Here is an 18,416-nt window from a genome sequence, read left to right on the forward strand (position 1 = left end):
CCTCGCAGTGCAAAATAACTGGTTCTAGTAAGGATTTGCAAACAGAAGATGCCTTCAGAGCAGTGGATTGCAGCGTGGCGGTACGCTGTGGCCAGCTGCGTGGGGAAAATGAAGCTTGTGGGGAGAATGAAACTTTTGGGACACGTCACGGAGTCTTTAGTACGAATACAGACAGGAATAAGGGATCAATGCTGTATACCTGTACTATTAAAGGCTTTGTTTTGAAGGGCATGGGGACAGGCAAAGGGAAAAGTAGGAAGGTTATGGGTTTGTACACAAATACGTGAATCTCACTCACTTTAATTATCCTTGACATCTCACCTTAGGCTGCAACGTTACGAATTTGGAATTGTACTCTTTATATACATTGGATTTTGTTTTGATGTACCTTCACAGCATAAAACTGTGAATGTGTATCACACCAATTTAAGGTATAGCTTCTAACTAAAAAGGGGGAAGATTTAGCTGAGGTACAAGGAAGAAATTCTTTGCTGGGAGGGTGGTGAGCCCCTGGCCCAGGTTGCCCAGAGAAGCTGTGGCTGCCCCATCCCTGGAGGGGTTCAAGGCCAGGTTGGCCGGGGCTTGGAGCAACCTGTTCTGGTGGGAGGTGTCCCTGCCCAGGGCAGGGGGTTGGAACTAGATGGTCTTTAAGGCCCCTTCCAACCCAAACCATTCTATGATTCTATGAATTTATTGATGTGCCCCCATTTCTTACAAAATCCTATCTGCAATAGCTTAAAAACCAATTGCAGCTACTCATGTTTTCTGTAGGTTGCCTCTCCTGCATACAAGCAGGGCATGCTCCACTGCCATCACAGCTGGAGAGTGGGGGGGCCCTATCCGCAGACCGGGCCTTGCTACCGCCCAGGGCGAAGCACAGTCTTTAACAATTATATATGATCTTCAAAATCTCCACGCTCAGCCCGCAGACCGCCTCCAACTGGGGTGCGCAGGCGGGCTGGGCCGTGAGGCGGCTGTTCCCCGCCGTCCTTCCCCCTCCTCCTCCCGCCAGAGCCCCCCGAGGGCTGATGGCGGTTCCCGCCCTTCGCGCTGAGGCGCCGCGCGCCCTGGCCCCCGCGGGCTGCCCGCCGCGCTGCCTGTCGCCCGCCGCCGCAGCCCAGCCGGCCGCACCGGCCCGTCAGTGCCGAGCGTCGCCGCCCCCCCGCCGCTATAGCTGCCTCGCCGGCAGGCGGGCGGGCCCCGGCGCTCGGCCGGGCAGCCCCGGCTCCGTGAGGGCCCGGCGGGGCGGAGCGGCGGCGGGCAGGCTGCAGCGGCGGGGCGGCTGGAGGCAGGTTAGTCTCGGGGAAGGGGGGGGGGGGTGGCCGCCGTGCTGCGCTCCCCTCTCGCCCGAGTGGGCCCGCCCGCCGCCTGTGGGCGCGAACCGGCGGGCGGAACCATCCTCCTCAGGGAAAAAGGGGAGGCTCGGCGAGCTCGGGGGCCCCCCCGCTAGGGAATGGACCGGCCCTCCTGCCCGTTGTAAACTGTCGGAAACAGGCGGTACCATCTCCCTGGCCGGGGGTGTGCGTGGTGGGTGTCTCTTCATGCCCTTCCCATGATGGCGAAGGCAGGGGATGGCGGCCCTGCTTGTGGGGCAGGGGACCGTTCCGGGGGCTCCCTGGCGAGCAGGGAGGCGTTCGCTGCTCCTGGCTCCGCAGGGGGCAATGGCAGCCTCACGGGGGAGGCCGTGCAGGCTCTCTGGGCAGCCCTGGAGCCCCGCGCCCCTCAGCACAGGCCGGGGCTGCTCTGCTGCCATGTCCTGGGCCTTGCTGGTGGCTCCAGGGGCTCCGGCTTTGCTGCTCGGCTTGTACCGTTGCCTGAGGGTAAAGCCCTGCAAGGGGACCAGGCCTCTTTCCCCGTTGGTTGTGAGTCCCTTTTTGTGGCCCTGTATCGCATGTCGGCCTCTCAGATCACCAAGGGCCAGGTAGGGGTTGAACCAGATGGTCCCTCTTGTCCTGACCTGCCCAAATTATCATGTATAGCTTCCTCCCATTGCTGTAGGTGTAATGCCAGCGCGAAGGTGAAGTTCCCCTGATGTGTTGGGCTGCCATTATAAAAACCAAGGTACAGAAGTTTTTTTAGGACTTTCTTGCTGGGCCATGAGCTTTAGACTTAAAATTAAGCTATGCTGAAAGCTGGCTCCGCTAATAACTACCACACTGTCTGCATAAGTACATTGTGAATAAGAGAACCAATGGAGATCTAGGGTAAAAGAGGAATAACAAACGAAAAAAATCCCATTTCTGCTCACCTAGGATATACTATCCCTGCACTTAGCTGTGCTATCCATGCAGGCATGGTGCAGTTGCTCTGCAGTCATGTGTCTTTATATAATAACACCTTCTTCAGTCTTCTTTTTAATCTCTTTCAGCACTCAAAATTCCTTGTGCCCGCAGCTGAAGTGCCTGAGGGAAGAGAGTTTTTTTTTTTTTGTCATGGAGTCATGCAAATTCCATTCTGTTTAGGCACTTTGTCTGCACTAAGTATTTTACTCAGAGAAGGTGCCTAGAAACCTATTGCCCTCTTTTCCCATGCAATTGATGAAGCTCCCTTAGGAGTCCTGTTACCAGCTTTTCATCGTAGACATTTGACTTTGGCCTGTGTAGCAACAGACATACTTTAAAATAACCATTTTTATTCGTTTTTCCTTATTGCAGGGAACCAGCAGGAATAACAAAAGTGGAATCTCAAAAGTTTTCTGCGCGTGTGTCTTGTACCTGAGACATCAAGTTCACATGATCTTGATCATTGATAAAACTGTCAGCAAAGATAAAACTGTCCTGATAGAAAATTAAATTTACTGAGGCAGGTTCTAATCATGGTGTTGACTACTCTGCGTGTTTTTTAAAAGTACATACTTGTTACGTGTTCTGTCTGTAACTGAAAGGGCTCAACATAAAATCGTCATGACTTGCTAGTGATGACAGATCAGATAGTTATTGTCTGACAAACAGGAGAGAAGCTGCAGTGTTCGACATTTACTAAGAAATATCTCAGCAAACTTGCTTGTGGAGCAAAATACAGCACTTGCAGCACTCAGAAGTAGTTTCTGAAGACAGCTTTTAAGCCAGATGACTTGCATGTAACCTCACTGTTTTCTTCCCCAGTGCCTTTAACCTTTGAATGCTGGCTTCTGTTTTGGGCTGAGTTTCCTGTACCTGCTTGTGTGATACAGAAGCTTGCGGTAGAAAAACTGCTTGACTGTCCCCTTTGCAAGAGGAGGGAGTAACCCTTTGGGGTGCTGAACATCCTTCCAGGTTAAATCCACGCTGGTACACAGGTGGTCAACCACTGAATAGCCTGAGAGTTAGGGCCCCTGCATTGTAGGCTGTATCACCGTCGATCTCGCTTACAAAAATAAAATTAACAGTATCCACTTTTGCAGAGCATTTTCAGCTTTATAGTCGGAGAACTGTATCATCGCTTAGTAGTATTGTATTTATTTTTTACTTGAACAGCGCCATTGGTGTCGATGGGACTTGTGGAAATGTGCTTGCTGAGGCCTTGAACCAGCAATACCAGACCTAATGATCCTCTTCCCAACAGTCTTAGTTGTTTAGAGAATTTTTTGACGCGCACAAATAAAGGCACTTAAAAAACAAATAGCACCTGATTTCCATATATAGAGTCTTTGGGAAAATACCACCCCATCAATTATGTATTTTTTTTTAAACACTGCCTTTTATTTCTCCGTCTAAAGGGGCCCATTTAATACTGCGAGTAATGTTCTGAGTAATACCGGGCTTGGCACAAATGAGGCGCTTAACTGAGTTCCTTATTTTTATTATCCATTGTCTGCTAACCAGTTTTTTGTTGTTTCATTTATTTGCCTTTTCCCTGGGGAAGGAAGGATGGCAGCTCGGCGTGCGCTGAAAGCTGTCTTGGTGGATCTCAGCGGCACACTTCACATTGAAGACTCAGCTGTGCCAGGCGCGCAGGAAGCTCTTAAAAGGCAAGCTACCTTTTTTGATTTCCTCTGATAGGTTGTGTCAGTGCTGTTTGCACAAAGACTCATCTTTAAGTAAACAGGCCTGAAGCTTCTGCCTTTTTACGCTGTTGTGGATAACCAAATATGTGGCCAAATTCTGCATTTATTTATGGCCATATTAATACCAAGAGAAAAGTTGCCACGTATCACCTGAGCCCCCATAGTTTTCCTAAGTTGCCCTCTAGGTCTTTTCTAGGTAGAAGACAATATTCAGAGTGTTTCCGTTAATTCATATGGGACTACAGCCTTAGCCAAAGTGGAAAGTAGTTAAATTAACCTGAATTACCCCATCTACACCAAAGTCACTTCAGCTGAGCTGTGCCTCTGTGCTTTGTTTAACTACAAGAACCTGGTTGTTCGTCTGAGCCTTTAGGTGAGCTGAAGTGGAGTAACAGAGAGAATAACTTGGCCTAGTGAGCAAGGCAGCCTTTGCGGGGTTCTCGTTTCATTTAGTCTTTCAGCCAAGGCTTTGCTTTATTATTTTTAAAGTTTACTTCTGCTAGGTAAATGACCTCAGTCATTTTTTAGTTTGAGAAACACTTGGTAATACAACCCATCTTTTGTAGGAATTTCAACACAGGACAGTTAAGTACCTCTTTCCCTTCTGATGAAAGAGTGCTTAAAGAAACCGAGGCACAGTAAAATGACTTAATCCGGCTGAGTCAGTGGCAAAATAGGATACGCAACCCCAGGGATCTTTGTGCTGTGTTTTGACACTTTTCCTGGAGAGGACATCTTGCAATGGCTGAAGAAAACCACAAAATGATATATACTGTCATAGTGAGTGAAGGAGGACACCTTAAGTTGCTGGGACAGTAAGAATCAATCAGGGGAGAGGAACAGGGTTGAATTAAGGGTGAGAAGTTTTTACTGAAGTTGTATTGGCTGCTTAGACTTTTATAAAGCTAGGGTGTTGCTCAGAGGAAAAGTTCACAAAGGGATTAGGAAACTCTGCATTTCTTTTCACAATTCTGTGGAAATAACTATCTCCTAAAGATGCATAATTGCTGGGAAGTAAAAACTGCTGAAGTGTTGGGTACTTGTTCGTTACCCTTTTATTCACTGGACCTTGCCTGCATGGTATTTGATGCTGCAGGGAGAATTTGTGCCAGGTGAGAGTCAGCATTCTTGAAAATCCATATATATAAAAAAAGTGGTGATACTGTTGAGAAGAGCTCTGTACCTGTCCTGTCTGCTGCTTACCTCCAAACCTCCAGGGGGTAGACTGGACAGAAGAAAGGGCTTCTGTAGAATCAGCAGACAAACTGTTTTCTAAAGCCGCTCATTCGCCTTTGTCTTCTGCCTGATTCCTCCTGAGCCGTGCTCTTGCAGGTCCTGTGTTGGCTTTTGCAAGGTTAGAGAAGGGAAAAGGTGCAGAGAGAGCCTGGTGCTGTTTGTCAGCTTCAGCCTGCTGTCACAGGTACGGAGGGGAGATGTCATTTCACTGCAAAGGACAACCAGATTTTAGAGGTTTGAAAAAATTATTTTCTCATGCTCTTTCTTGCTAATCCTTGTCATTGTCCTTCCTAAAGAGAAGCTGAAATGATTGGCATGCAGCTTGCTTAGGGAGCAAATGGATAGGTTCCATCTTTAGTGTTACTTCTCAGCGTTGAGGTCTATAGGGGAAAAGAAATATTAATTTATTTTATTAGCAACCAGGGGACTTTTTTACCAGCTCATACTTGTGAAGGGTCAGTATATCTGAAAAATAAGAGAAAGAAGTGGCAGGTGGAAGCAAGTCTCCAGAGTTGACCAACTTTATTCTGATGTTCTCCACGCAGTCGTGATGCCAGTGTTTGTTTCTATAGCAACAAAGAGAGAAAGTGATGGCGGGGGAATAATTAAAGGGAATGCCTTTAAAATTGTCACTTAAAATTATTTGATTGTTTGGTAGCATGTACTGTCAAGTGTAGGGCAATAATGCGGTTTTATGTGATATTGCTGTTCCTCTGTAGAGGGAGAAATGGCTGCGAAAGCTGACATAAAATCGCCACGCAGGTGACACAGGCTCCTCGAGCATCCTGCATCTCTGAATGAGCCACAGCTGCTGTGAAAATCACTCGGCATGTGGAGTTCAGTGGATTAATTTAGCAACAAGGTTCTTTTGTTTATTTATGTTGGTTCAGGATGCTTTAGACAAACGGTTCTTCTTCAGTCCCAAAGAGATGTATGAGGGTGTAAGTGGAGGGATGCTGTGGCTGATTTGCCTTTGCTCTTTATCCATCAGGCTGCGCCGTGCTCCGGTTACCATTCGATTTGTGACGAACACAACGAAGGAGTGCAAGAGAGACCTGCTGGAGAGGCTAACGAAACTGGGATTTGACATTGCAGAAAACGAGATCTTCACGTCGCTGACAGCAGCCAGAAATCTTCTGGAGCAAAAGCAGGTGCGGCCACTCCTCCTGGTGGACGATAAGGCCCTGCCTGATTTCACAGGTGAGATGGTCAGAAAACAGCACGGGGGAAGTTACTGAACAACTAAGGAAATGTAGTGCTCTCCGTTTTGTAGAATGACAATCATAGGTATCACTAGCTATGGTGGAGCCTGAAATGTGGAACTCCCCAGAGTCATAAAGGTCCTTTCTTCTTTTTAAATTAACATTAAGCGGTCTGAAGTCATGGCTTCTTGAGGAGTAATGGAAATGGCAGCCAAAGCCTTCAAATGGTCATGAATTTGGGTAAAACTCAATATTTTTTATTAATTTCCAGTGTAAAAAAAAAAAAAAGAAAAAGTAATACTTACCACTAGATCATTGGACATTTATTGCACTTACCAGTGCTGAATTATTTTATAGCAAGGATATGTCCATTGGTTGGAAATCAGGTTTCCCTCAGGTATTGCACAGAGGTTTCACTCGTAAAGAGTCTAAAAGCCAGCGTGTAGGCACACACAGGAGACTATTTCTCTCTTAATAGATTATTATTAAATGTAAAATCTCTGGGTAATTATTGTTACTTATTTGGTATTGAACATATAGGTGTCATTCCATGTGCTTTGATACCTTAATTGGTCACAGAAGGTTCATTGCCCTGACTTCTCTGAATTGACATCTCTAAAGACCTGGTTAAAACTCGCTTTACTTTCAGATGTTCCCATTTCCTTCCCTCAACAGTAAGGGGAGTAGGTGATGATATATTCTAACTTGGACATGTCTGGCAGGTGCCTGAAGCTGGGACAGTTAGTCCGTGACTTAACCATGTTGCTGTTTCAAGAGAAGTGAAGATACCCACGTTTTTAAAATACTCAGAGTTGAAAACTGTGTCTTGTATATTCAGTCTTTCGTTTTAAAGTCAAGGCGGCAAGAAATGCGGACGGCTTCCCGCTGCCCCCTGCCCCTTGCCTTATGAACTGAAATCCTTATGGCCGTGTAATTTAAATAGGTTCTGATCTTACTAGGAGCTAGATATTTCCTCTTAAATTTTAGTGCCATAGTCTAGTCAGTAATCTTCTGAAAGATAAGTGTTCAGGAGAAAAGCCTCTGTGGGCTCTGAGAGCGATGAAACCTGATAATCTGTTCTACCTAACGTCGTATCCAGAGAAATACGCCCCGAGCAATATTCTGTATTAGTGTTCTCGGGGAGCCTTTCTTGGGTCAGAAACAGCAGAGACAGCAGCTATTTCACTGAAGGTATTTACATCAGTTTAATCTCCATGTATTTGGGATCTTTCCATCAGTTTTACAGTAGCTGATGCTAATTTTGTAAAACATGGCAAAAATAGAGATACCAGTGGAGTACATTGGTGGCATTATCTGTATTGCTTGGGTCTGGAAAGGGTTGTTTAGTTTGTTTTTGCTACAAGCAGTTTGGCTCGTATTCTCTCGGTGCTGCTCTTGAAACATTTAAGTACAACGGAGAATGCTTTAAATTCTTGTTAATGGCTGCTGTTGAACTATTCTTGGCTAATCTCTCTATAAAGTTGGTCACAGATGGATGAATGTAGTCCATTCTTGGTTAAGGGTCCCAGATGCTTTTGGGTGGTGTTACTAGTCCACATGGCATCTCTCAGTGCACATTTTGCTCTCTGAGCTAACTGAAGGACGTACGGCAGGAGACATCAGCCAGCAGGCTGCGATGATACTCTCTGGATACCCGGGAGCTCTAGTAGTCCTAGTGAAGGTGTAGAGGAAATGCTGTGTGAAGGCAGAACAAAAACCTCATCAAGTCCAGGATGCAGCTGATAACTTAAACCTGTCTTATATAAAACTCTGGTACTCCCATTTCTCCTGTAGATGCTGCTCTGCTTCCATTGCTGGTTCTGTTCGGAGGAGGCACTGCCATGTAAAAACAGTCATCATAGAATCATAGAATGATTCAGGTTGGAAGGGACCTTAAAGATCGTCTAGTTCCAATCCCCTGCCCCGGGCGGGGACACCTCCCACCAGCCCAGGTTGCTCCAAGCCCCGTCCAACCTGGCCTTGAACACCTCCAGGGATGGGGCAGCCCCAGCTTCTCTGGGCAGCCTGGGCCAGGGGCCCACCACCCTCACAGCAAAGAATTTCTTCCTTAGATCTCATCTAAATCTCCCCTCTTTCAGGTTAAACCTGTTCCCCTTGTCCTATGGCTCCTCTCCCTGATCCAGAGTCCCTCCCCATCTTTCCTGGAGCCCCTTTAGGGACTGAAAGGGCCTGGAAGGTCTCCCCGGAGCCTTCTCTTCTCCAGGCTGAACCCCCCCAACTCTTTCAGCCTGTCTTCATAGGAGAGCGGCTCCAGCTCTTGCAGCATCTTTGTGCCCCTCCTCCAGAGTAGTGCAGGACAAAGGAGGCCCAAACTGTTCTTGGGGGAACTAATCCACATTAAAAAAAAAGACTTTCCAGAAGAGCCCAAACTAATCTAGTGTAATGGCTTCTAGGTCATGGTGCAATACCATCTTTGCCATCATAACTAGACTGATACGTGGAATAACAGGCTTTAAACTGTTACTGCAGTTTCTGTGACTAGAGGGAGTAGAAAAACTGGATGGAATTCACTAATCTTCCTGGTTTACTGACTTACAAAGGAGATGAATATATGTAGAAAGAGATTCTCGGAGAACAAGAAGTCATTCAGTTAAAAAAGGGATTTGTGCAGTCTGCCGTGTTTCGGTGAGAGAATTGCCGTTCAACAGTCGCTGTTAAGACTATCCATCTGCAGAGTTGTGTTCGTCGTAGATCAACACCTTTTCCACAGATGCTTTCCGCATTTCTAAAAGACATGAGCCTAGTCTATGTGATGTGTCTGTGTCAGAAAATGCTCATTTTTTGCTGCCGTTAATTGCACTCGTTGACTGTGTACTCCTAAGTATGAATAAAGTTCTGTTTGCTCAGAGGCATGTTTTGATTCTCCAGGGATAGCCACCGATGACCCCAACGCAGTGGTGGTAGGACTGGCTCCTGAGCACTTTCACTATGAGATGATGAACAGAGCGTTTCGGTAAGTCACCCCCTCTCCTTGGGGCTTTCTGAGTTGTGGTTGTCCTGTGCTGGGCTCCGTACCTCTACATAGACAAGGAAGTCCTTCTCATATGTGGAAAAGAAGGTGGCAGCAATGTCACTGTTATGTAGCATGTCGTCTTCTGTGTCCGAGAGAGAGACACCAACCTTGGTGTATTTGGGGCCTTAACCATGAACTTCAGGCAGTCCAGCCCTGGTTTTCCTAGCTTTCGGTCTGTAAATAAACTGTAGAAGTACAGTCATGGTTGTCGCTGAGGTGAAAAAGTTAGCAACGCTTCAAGAGGAAATACACAAAACCAAGGATATTGGGAAGTATTTGGGAGACGGTGTCAATGTTTCAAACCTTGGCCTTCAGAGCGGAAGTGTTACGGGTGAGGAAATCCAGTATTTAGGGCAGATTATTCCTTATCTACCTAGTGCAGGATATCTAGCGATACCTTGTGAAGCATCTTGCGTTCAGGAGTGGCCAGCACAATATGCTGGGCTAAATGAACTATGGACCGGATTTGGCCTGTCTTGTTTCTAAAGCTTTTTGGGTTGTGTGTTGATTAAGGGGTAAATCAGATCAAATTTATCTGTGACTGTGCACGAGCGAGGATGGAATAGCGTGTGCAGAAGTGCACAGCTGTGCGTCCTCCCTAGTTCTAGCTCAGCACAGCACTCTTTGATTTTAACTTGAAACAAGCCTTTAGCTTCAAAGACGGGAACGTGAGCCTGTTGCTGAGTTTAGCCCTGATGATTTGCATTTTGTTCGCTGTGAAATGTGCGGAGAAGGGTCGGCTGAGCGTTCCCCTCAGCCTGCACCCAGCAGAGCCTGTTGTGCCTCCGTTGCATTTTGCTGGGAGCTCTGGGAGCCCACTGTCCTTCAGCAGCGGTTTAGGCCGAGCTGACCAGCCTTGGCCTTGTAACGGAGGAGGAGCACCCACGTGCACAGCTCATCCTGGCTGTGGGAGGACCGACTTTCAGTGCTGTCTCAGAGCTAAAGAGGACGTCTGGTAACACCCTGCTTAACTGCATGCCCTGTTAACGATACACGCGATGAGTCCTTTCCACTCTTTGCTCACGGGATGATGGCTACCACAGAATTTTTCACCTCGGAATTTAATAAAACAACTTGATCTCAAGCACCTTAATCTGTCTTTATAACCACTAAATTCGAAGAGGGAGTGTCAATTACTGCTCACCAGGAGGCTCCTTGGAGTAGGAAGCCAATGCTGTCCTTATCCACATGCCAGTTCTATGTCATAAGAACGTGTATTGACCCAAACTGACTCTCCGTCTGCCTCGTTAGTGCATGTTGCCAATGGCATCGATTTTAGAGTTTTACAGCGCACTCATGAGTGGTCTCTAATTTCACAATCATGTATTCCACTGCTTACATCATTTTATTTATTGATATTTCTGTCATGAATATATTAACTGTCGAGTAATAGTCATTAGCTGCTTGGGGCTGGAGACTGTGACTCTCAAAACAAAAGCCATCGCAGGCTGGTGGCCAGCAGGTCGGGGAGGTGATTCTACTCCTCTGCTCCACTCTCGTGAGACCCCACCTGGAGTACTGCGTCCAGCTCTGGAGTCTTCAGCACAGGAGGGACATGGACCTGTTGGAGCGGGGCCAGAGGAGGCCCCGGAGATGCTGGGAGGGCTGGAGCCCCTCTGCTGGGAGGACAGGCTGAGAGAGCTGGGGGGGTTCAGCCTGGAGAAGAGAAGGCTCCGGGGAGACCTTCCAGCCCCTTCCAGTCCCTCAAGGGGCTCCAGGAAAGCTGGGGAGGGACTTTTTACAAGGACATGTAGCGATAGCATGAGGGATAATGGCTTTAAACTGAAAAAGGGTGGATTTAGATGAGATCTGAGGAAGAAATTCTTTGGTGTGAGGGTGGTGAGCCGCTGGCCCAGGTTGCCCAGAGAAGCTGTGGCTGCCCCATCCCTGGAGGGGTTCAAGGCCAGGTTGGCCGGGGCTTGGAGCAACCTGGGCTGGTGGGAGGTGTCCCTGCCCAGGGCAGGGGGTGGGACTGGGTGGTCTTTAAGGTCCCTTCCAACCCAAACCATTCTGTGATTCCCCAGGCCAGCACGCACAGGAAAGCCTGCAGAACTGGCCCAATGGAAGTGGGGGAGTTTGTCTCAGGCTGGATTTGGGCTTTTTGCATTACAGACAGAATTGAAGACTTGCTCTGGCGATGGAAGGAAGGTGCTGGAGGCCAAATCCAGCCCCCTGCAGTGGGTGCAGTGTGGCCTTGCTGCCCGAGAGAGACGTATTTAAAGGGTAGTATGGAGTGCGTGCTGCCTGAGCATCCTATAGCCCGGGCTGGCTGGGTGGTGCAGCTGAGTGTGGAGCAAAGCTGAGTCCTTCAGTTCACCTTGGCTCGCGCAGACGCATTCCCAGCCGCTTGGCTGCCTGGAAGGAGATTTCATCCTCTGTGAATCTGTCCCGGGTTTGCCGGGGGTTTTCCTGGTCCTGTGCGTCAGGCTGGGCAGAGGCCCTAGAACGGGCTCTGTCTGATGTTTAACATCTCATTGACTCATTCAGGGTTTTTCCCCCAGTCCTCTGTTGAGGGTAAACTGTTTTACTGGTGTCAGTTTTGTTTGGTCTAATGGAAATATTAACTACTGCCCGCGTTCTCTTTTTCTTCGGCCTTATGCCGCGTCCTTTACTTTATTCCTTGTCCTTTATTGCTCAGATAATTAAGTCACTTAGGATTTGCATTGCTCGTAGCAAAACTTTAAGGTGAATCTGATTAAATGCAGATATCTACAGTGCCGATGCCTGCATCTGAGCTGGTGACCTGAGCTCCTGAGGGAGAGAGGAGGCGCTTGCAAGGCATCATTCATTTTTCCCCTAGTAGTGCTTAAAATAGGACAGTTGAACTGTGCCCTAGAAGTGCTTTTTCCTCTCCGCTGACTGTGAAGAGCCCAGGCTGACTAATTACCTGGTAGGCAACTACCCGGTTGATATCCAACATCAGGTTAGGTAAATCTAACCCGATACGAGTCCCAAAACGAGATCCACAGAGCGAGGCCGTTCTCCAGGCACCTTTGAAATGACTGAGACTAAATTTCTCTTTTTGTATACGTGGGATTTTGATGCCGCATTTAAAAGAATTCTCTCAGGTGAGATCTCTTCTGCGAACCGCTGAATGTCAGTGGTTGTGACTGTCAAATTAGATTTTTCTGTGTCCTAGAGGCATCCTCCCATCGCGAACATGTCTGGCTGCTCGCAGATGCACATGCCAGCTCCCTTCTTGTTGAGCTTGCTTTGGAAGGCATTGATTTGCGATAATTAAGTGAAATGAAATATTATCATTTATGTACTGCTCAGAGTACCCAGGCTGCTCTGTAAGCACGTGGGAAGGAGCAGACGTCCTCCACGGAGCACACAACTCACCTAAGCCAGCCTCTTTGAGCAGAGCCACAGCAGAGCTCCAGAAAGGCAGTGAAGGGGCAACGCAAGATTTTGTGCGTTTTCTTAACGTTTTTTTTTAATTTTTTGCAAATCAGGCAGGGCTAAGGGGAAAAGAAATCCTTCTTCCTACCCCGAAGATAATGGCCAACGTTTCCCCTCTATCCCCCAGCTCTGCTAGTTGCATTCCTACCTGTTGTGATGAAGAGTGGAGCTGCCTGCGGTACCTGAAGAAGGTGCTGTAAAATGGAATTTTTAGAGATACTGTCTGGAGGGCTTTTGTTGCACTGAAACAGGAAGAAATTGTTTGCTGGGAGGGTGGTGAGCCCCTGGCCCAGGTTGCCCAGAGAAGCTGTGGCTGCCCCATCCCTAGAGGGGTTCAAGGCCAGGTTGGACGGGGCTTGGAGCAACCTGGGCTGGTGGGAGGTGTCCCTGCCCAGGGCAGGGGGTTTGGACTAGATGGGCTTTAAGGTCCCTTCAAACTTAAACCATTCTATGAGTCTAAATCCAGCTTTGTTTCTGAAAGCCTCAGTAATGGCGCTGTTACCTGTGGAATTTGGTGGGATGTGAACACGCCTAATATCTTTGTGCCTTTTCACGTAACTTGTTATTGTAATTCCTCCAACGTTAAAACGTAAAGCTAAGGTAAAATGATTTATCCTGTACCTGGGACTCACCTGAACACCCATCTCTGCTGGAAACACAGAGCTGTTGGGCTGTCAGAGGCGATACCAACAGCCCCAGGAGCTGCCGGGCTGTGGATTTCCTGGCAGCAGCATCCTGAAGGCGCTGCTGGGTTCTCAATCCAGGCGAGGAGATTAAGGCTCTGGCCATCAAACCGCTACCTAAAACCGCTACCTGGGATTCATGTATTTTAAAATATTTGTTTGGGGAAATCAGCTGGCTTCTGATGTTGGGATGTTTGCCTTGGTGCAAAGTGAGGCTGCTTAGAGTAATGGGCCTTAGTGCATGGGAGATATAGTCAGGATTTAAAAATAGTTACCTGTTAAAATCCTCAAGATTTCTCTTGAAATAAACTCCTCAATAACCTCTTTATTTGGGGGATTTGTTTTATTAGCTGTTTCTGGGGAAAAGGAAGGAAGGAAGGAACTTTATTTAACTCTCCAAACAAATGACAGCTTGAATTATAATTTGGGGCTTCGTGAAAGTCAGTGTCATCAACTTAAACGAAAGCCAGCTCAGGCCTTCACCTGTAAATATAATTTCTTTAATTTTTGTACTTTCTTCTTCATGCATTCTTCAGGTTGATTTTGGATGGTGCTCCTCTCATAGCTATACATAAAGCCAGATATTTCAAGAAAAAAGATGGCTTGGCTCTGGGACCTGGACCTTTTGTAACTGGGCTGGAATACGCCACAGACACCAAAGCGACAGTGGTGGGGAAGCCAGAGCAAACCTTCTTCCTCGAAGCTCTGCGGGGGATTGACTGTGCCCCGGAGGAGGCCGTCATGATTGGTGATGTACGTGGGGACCAAATACCTTGTCACCTGCCTTTTCACATGATGCTCGTCTCCACTGTGTGTCGTTGTCTCCCAAATGCCACGAACCGGTCTTTCTCAAAGCACTGGGATTAAACGAGGGGTCAAAACGGAACCGTCAAAACTTGCAGGATTTAACGTGTAGTCTGTGGGGCTAGTTCTTTTAATTCAGTCGCCATTTCATCGGGTAAAAAGCCCGTAGTTAATCAGTCCTGTGACAGTTTGTCTAGCTACAAGGTAGCTAAAAGATTTGATTCCATGCAGCTGCTTTTAAGTGGCTGGTCAGTGATGTGCAAAGCAGGGAATGACATGAAAAACTTGTTCAGAAATAGCGCCTGTGACCACTAACCAGCTGATCTCCTCTTGTGTCCCAGGACTGCAGGGACGATGTTGGTGGCGCCCAGAAGGCGGGCATGCGTGGGATTTTGGTAAGGACCGGTAAGTAGTCGGTGGAGCAGTCATTTCGGGAGACAGCTGATCTTGTAGGTGTGAATTTTTTGCTCTAATGACTCTAAAACCCCGAGCACTGGTCAAAAAACCAGAGAGAACCGTTAGATCGACAAAATCAATCATAGCAATGTAACCGCTGATCATTCAGGAGCTCTGGTGACATTCCGTAGTAATTACACTGATAATTATAAAAGTCATTTTCCTTCAGACAAAAGTGGAACCTGAAGGGACTGACACGTATTATCAGTGTTACGGATGGTACCGTGGACTGGGTAAGGTCTTTCTGAGGTGGCAGCTGCTCGTGCCATACAATCTGTTGCGTTGAAAATGAAAGCAAGTAATCCTACTCTTCCTCGTAAAACCCAGAAGGGAAGGTGATAACATTGTTATTTCAAGAACTTACGATGCGAATATCTGAATAGGCAGCGAGCGAATAATGCCTGTGAAACCAGTGCATAAGTAACACTAACTTTGAACCAGAGCTGCCCCTGGAGGCATCTTCGGTCGTGGACAACAAGTCGCCCATGAGGCAGCAATGTGCCCTTGTGGCCAAGAAGACCAGTGGTCTCCTGGGGGGCATTAAGAAGAGCGTGGCCAGCAGGTGGAGGGAGGTCATCGTCCCCCTCTGCTCTGCCCTGGGGAGGCCACAGCTGGAGCACTGGGTCTGGTTCTGGGCTCCCCGGTTCAAGAAAGACAGGGAACTGCTGGAGAGAGTCCAGTGGAGCCTACCAAGATGATCCAGGGACTGGAGCATCTCTCTGATGAGGAAAGGCTGAGAGCCCTGGGGCTGGTCAGCCTGGAGAAGAGAAGCCTGAGAGGGGATCTCATCAATGCTGATCAGTATCTAAAGGGTGGGTGTCAAGAGGATGGGGCCAGACTCCTCTCAGTGGTGCCCGGCGACAGGACAAGGGGCAACGGGCACAAACTGGAACACGGGAAGTTCCATCTGAACATGAGGAACAACTTCTTTCCTTTGAGGCTGCCAGAGCCCTGGAAGAGGCTGCCCAGAGAGGCTGTGGAGTCTCCTCTGGAGATACTCAAAACCTGCCTGGATGTGTTCTTGTCCAGCCTGGACATGTTCTTGTCCAGCCACCACAACTCTGGGTGACCCTGCTTTGGCAGGGGGATGGATGAGATGATCTCCGAAGGTCCCTTCCAACCCCTACCAGTCTGGGATTCAGTCGGGCTCAGTTTTTATTTAGGGAAGATTGTGAGATGTTTGTTGCAGGAGAACCTCAGATGGGCATTCCTCCTGCCGCGTCTGGTTGTTACTGATCCATGGAGGCTGTAATTTCGGGGGGGGGGCAAAAAAAAAAAGATACCCAAGGGAGCTTGGTAAATGTGTCTTTTTGTTAATCTGTTACAGGTAAATATCGACCGGCAGATGAAGGCAAAATCAATCCGGCTCCTTACTTAACCTGTGAGAATTTCCCAGCGGCAGTGGAACATATCCTAGAGCATCTGCTGTGAGAAAGGGAATAGTTAGTTTGAAGAAACACCTGTGTCGCGTAATTTCCTTTACTCTTGCTTCAAAAATTAAGGTCGCAGGATCAATGCATGCATCAGAAACCTAACCGCGAGCTCCTTCCACTTGAGTTGGGAAGAAGCCCCTTTCCTGTAGTAGTTTCACGAGGATGCGATGAGGGACCGCGGATGCTCAGCAGGTGAGACAGACGGGCTACAACCAACACAGCCGCTTTCCTGTATCCCAGAGGGAGCCTGGTAGAGTTTTCTCTTTATTTTCAGTTTTCAAGAAATACCTGATGAAAAGCCCTTGTCTGGAAAGTGTCACGTTCTTCTGCTGAATAAGCTAAACTGAAAAAAAAACCCAACACTGGAAATACTCGAGTAAATAAACCTCAAGGACTAACGGAGCCTTAGTCAGCCCAAAGTGATTTCACTGATTCTGCCTCTGCTCAGCCCTAATTTGAAGGTAGAGATGGTGCACGTTTAGGTGACTTTTAAATTAAAGTTATCACCATTGTTTAGTAATAACTACTGGTGATATCTTTCCTCTCATTAGAACAGATCCCGGTGTTTTTGTTTTTCAGATTTTACATAAAATTAAAACTGTCAGCATTTTACAGATGTTTTAATTAGATGCTGTTATTAAAAAGAATGGTACAGAAACAAAAAATCTGGTATTAAATGCCTTAGAGACTGTGAATTTTTGAAATTAGGCTTCAGGAGGGTCCTATTAATGCTACAGTTGCAAAATTTCACTATTGTTGGGGGGTTTTTTTTGTTTCTTTTTAATGTTACGGGAGAAAATCCTTCACGAGCCATGGGGACAGATTCCAGTTTTTACACGGTTGGTTAGTAGAGCTGTAAAATGAAATTTAATCCCGTAGTAGGCAGTGCTTTTCCTATGCGCTAAATCCCCCAATACGGACCAACTTGGTAATGATGGTAAATCGCTTTTCTGGTCCATTTGCGAACTGTAATAATCAAAGTCCTCTACAGTTTGTTTTACAGTGCTCCTGAGTGTTAAATTATTAGATTGTAATTATACATTGCTGGAGTATTAACCTTATTGAAAATATAGTTTTTTGTGTTAATGAGCCATGCTCGTTCTTGTTAAGAAAAATCATGGTGATGAGTGAACGGGAAGCTCTCCTTCCGTGAAAGGTTGGCTGCAGTCTCAGATTTAATCTCTGTCCGAGACAGAACGTGTGGACGGAGTAGACTTTGCAGTAGAAATACAAGAAACAATAACCCCCCCCAGGAACAAAAAAACGTCTTTAAATACCGGTTTTTGTGCCCTCATAAAGTGTAACCTACACTTCTGAATAAATTCACGCATCCGATGTTGATGCCAACAGTTCTTAACCTGCGTGGGTTTCTGTTTGGAGCGTGTCTGGGAGGTCTTTGGCCCGTAGACGGAGTCAGGTTTGGGAGGAGAGAAATCTACATGTGAAAGCCTATGGGGACATTTCCCATAAAGACTTGTGACAACGCGAGCGCTGCTAGAACAAAAAATAGAGACTGTCAGTGCTTCAGAGGTGCTGGAGCGCGCTGGAAAGCACGAAACACCGTGGTGCTTAGAAAACCAGCTGCACACAAGCCCATGCAAGGAGAGCACTGGGAGAACTGCAAAGCCAAGCAAGAGAGGGGCAGCAATGAAACCTGAGAGCCTGAAAAAAACGACTCATTAGAATTTCTAATTAAAAGATTAAAGGACTTGCAGGCAGTCCCGACTGCTCACCCGCCATGTTTATAAGCAGAAAAGTCTCGAACTTGGCCAGTATTTACCGCTGCGCTGCAAATACTCGCTGTTTGCATTTTATGGCCAGCTGCGAAGCAGTGGGTAACAACCAATCCAGTTTCTGGTCAGACTGGCCTAAATCTGCTGATTTTCTGCTACGTCTCCGCGTTCCTCTCGTTCTTGGTCCTGGAAGTATCCCAGAGCAACTGGAAAGTAAGACGTTTGGCGCATCAAGGCTTGGATCTCGACTGAAAACGACGCCAAACTGAACAACCTTACAAGGCACTGCTAAGGTCCTGAATGTCACCGAAAGAGGTCACATGTCATTAAAAAGGGTGCAGGTCTCTGCTGTGAATCAGAAAGGGAGAATTACACTAATCATCTGACTGTTCTTAACGAGCTTTCTGCTCCGGTTCTTCTACCCCAAACCCGTAAAGAACTGGCGTGA

General features: G+C 47.3%; 1 protein-coding gene across 2 annotated transcripts; it reads left to right on the top strand.

Moving 5' to 3' along the window:
- The first annotated feature begins 1,274 nt into the window (after positions 1-1,274).
- Positions 1,275-18,365, top strand: LOC128902026 (haloacid dehalogenase-like hydrolase domain-containing protein 2). Of its 2 annotated transcripts, none has more exons than XM_054184313.1 (7): positions 1,275-1,292; positions 3,848-3,949; positions 6,213-6,421; positions 9,313-9,397; positions 14,079-14,295; positions 14,688-14,751; positions 16,130-18,365. In XM_054184313.1, the coding sequence occupies exons 2-7, from the start codon at positions 3,849-3,851 to the stop codon at positions 16,231-16,233; spliced, it is 780 nt and encodes a 259-aa protein (XP_054040288.1). In that variant the 5' UTR covers positions 1,275-1,292; position 3,848; the 3' UTR covers positions 16,234-18,365. The 2 variants fall into 2 exon arrangements, with proteins under 2 accessions (XP_054040288.1, XP_054040287.1); XM_054184312.1 differs by having other exon boundaries at positions 1,278-1,292; positions 3,844-3,949.
- The last annotated feature ends 51 nt before the right edge of the window (positions 18,366-18,416 follow it).

This window comes from Rissa tridactyla, chromosome W (genome assembly GCF_028500815.1).
Source record: "Rissa tridactyla isolate bRisTri1 chromosome W, bRisTri1.patW.cur.20221130, whole genome shotgun sequence".
NCBI classification, from domain to species: domain Eukaryota; kingdom Metazoa; phylum Chordata; class Aves; order Charadriiformes; family Laridae; genus Rissa; species Rissa tridactyla.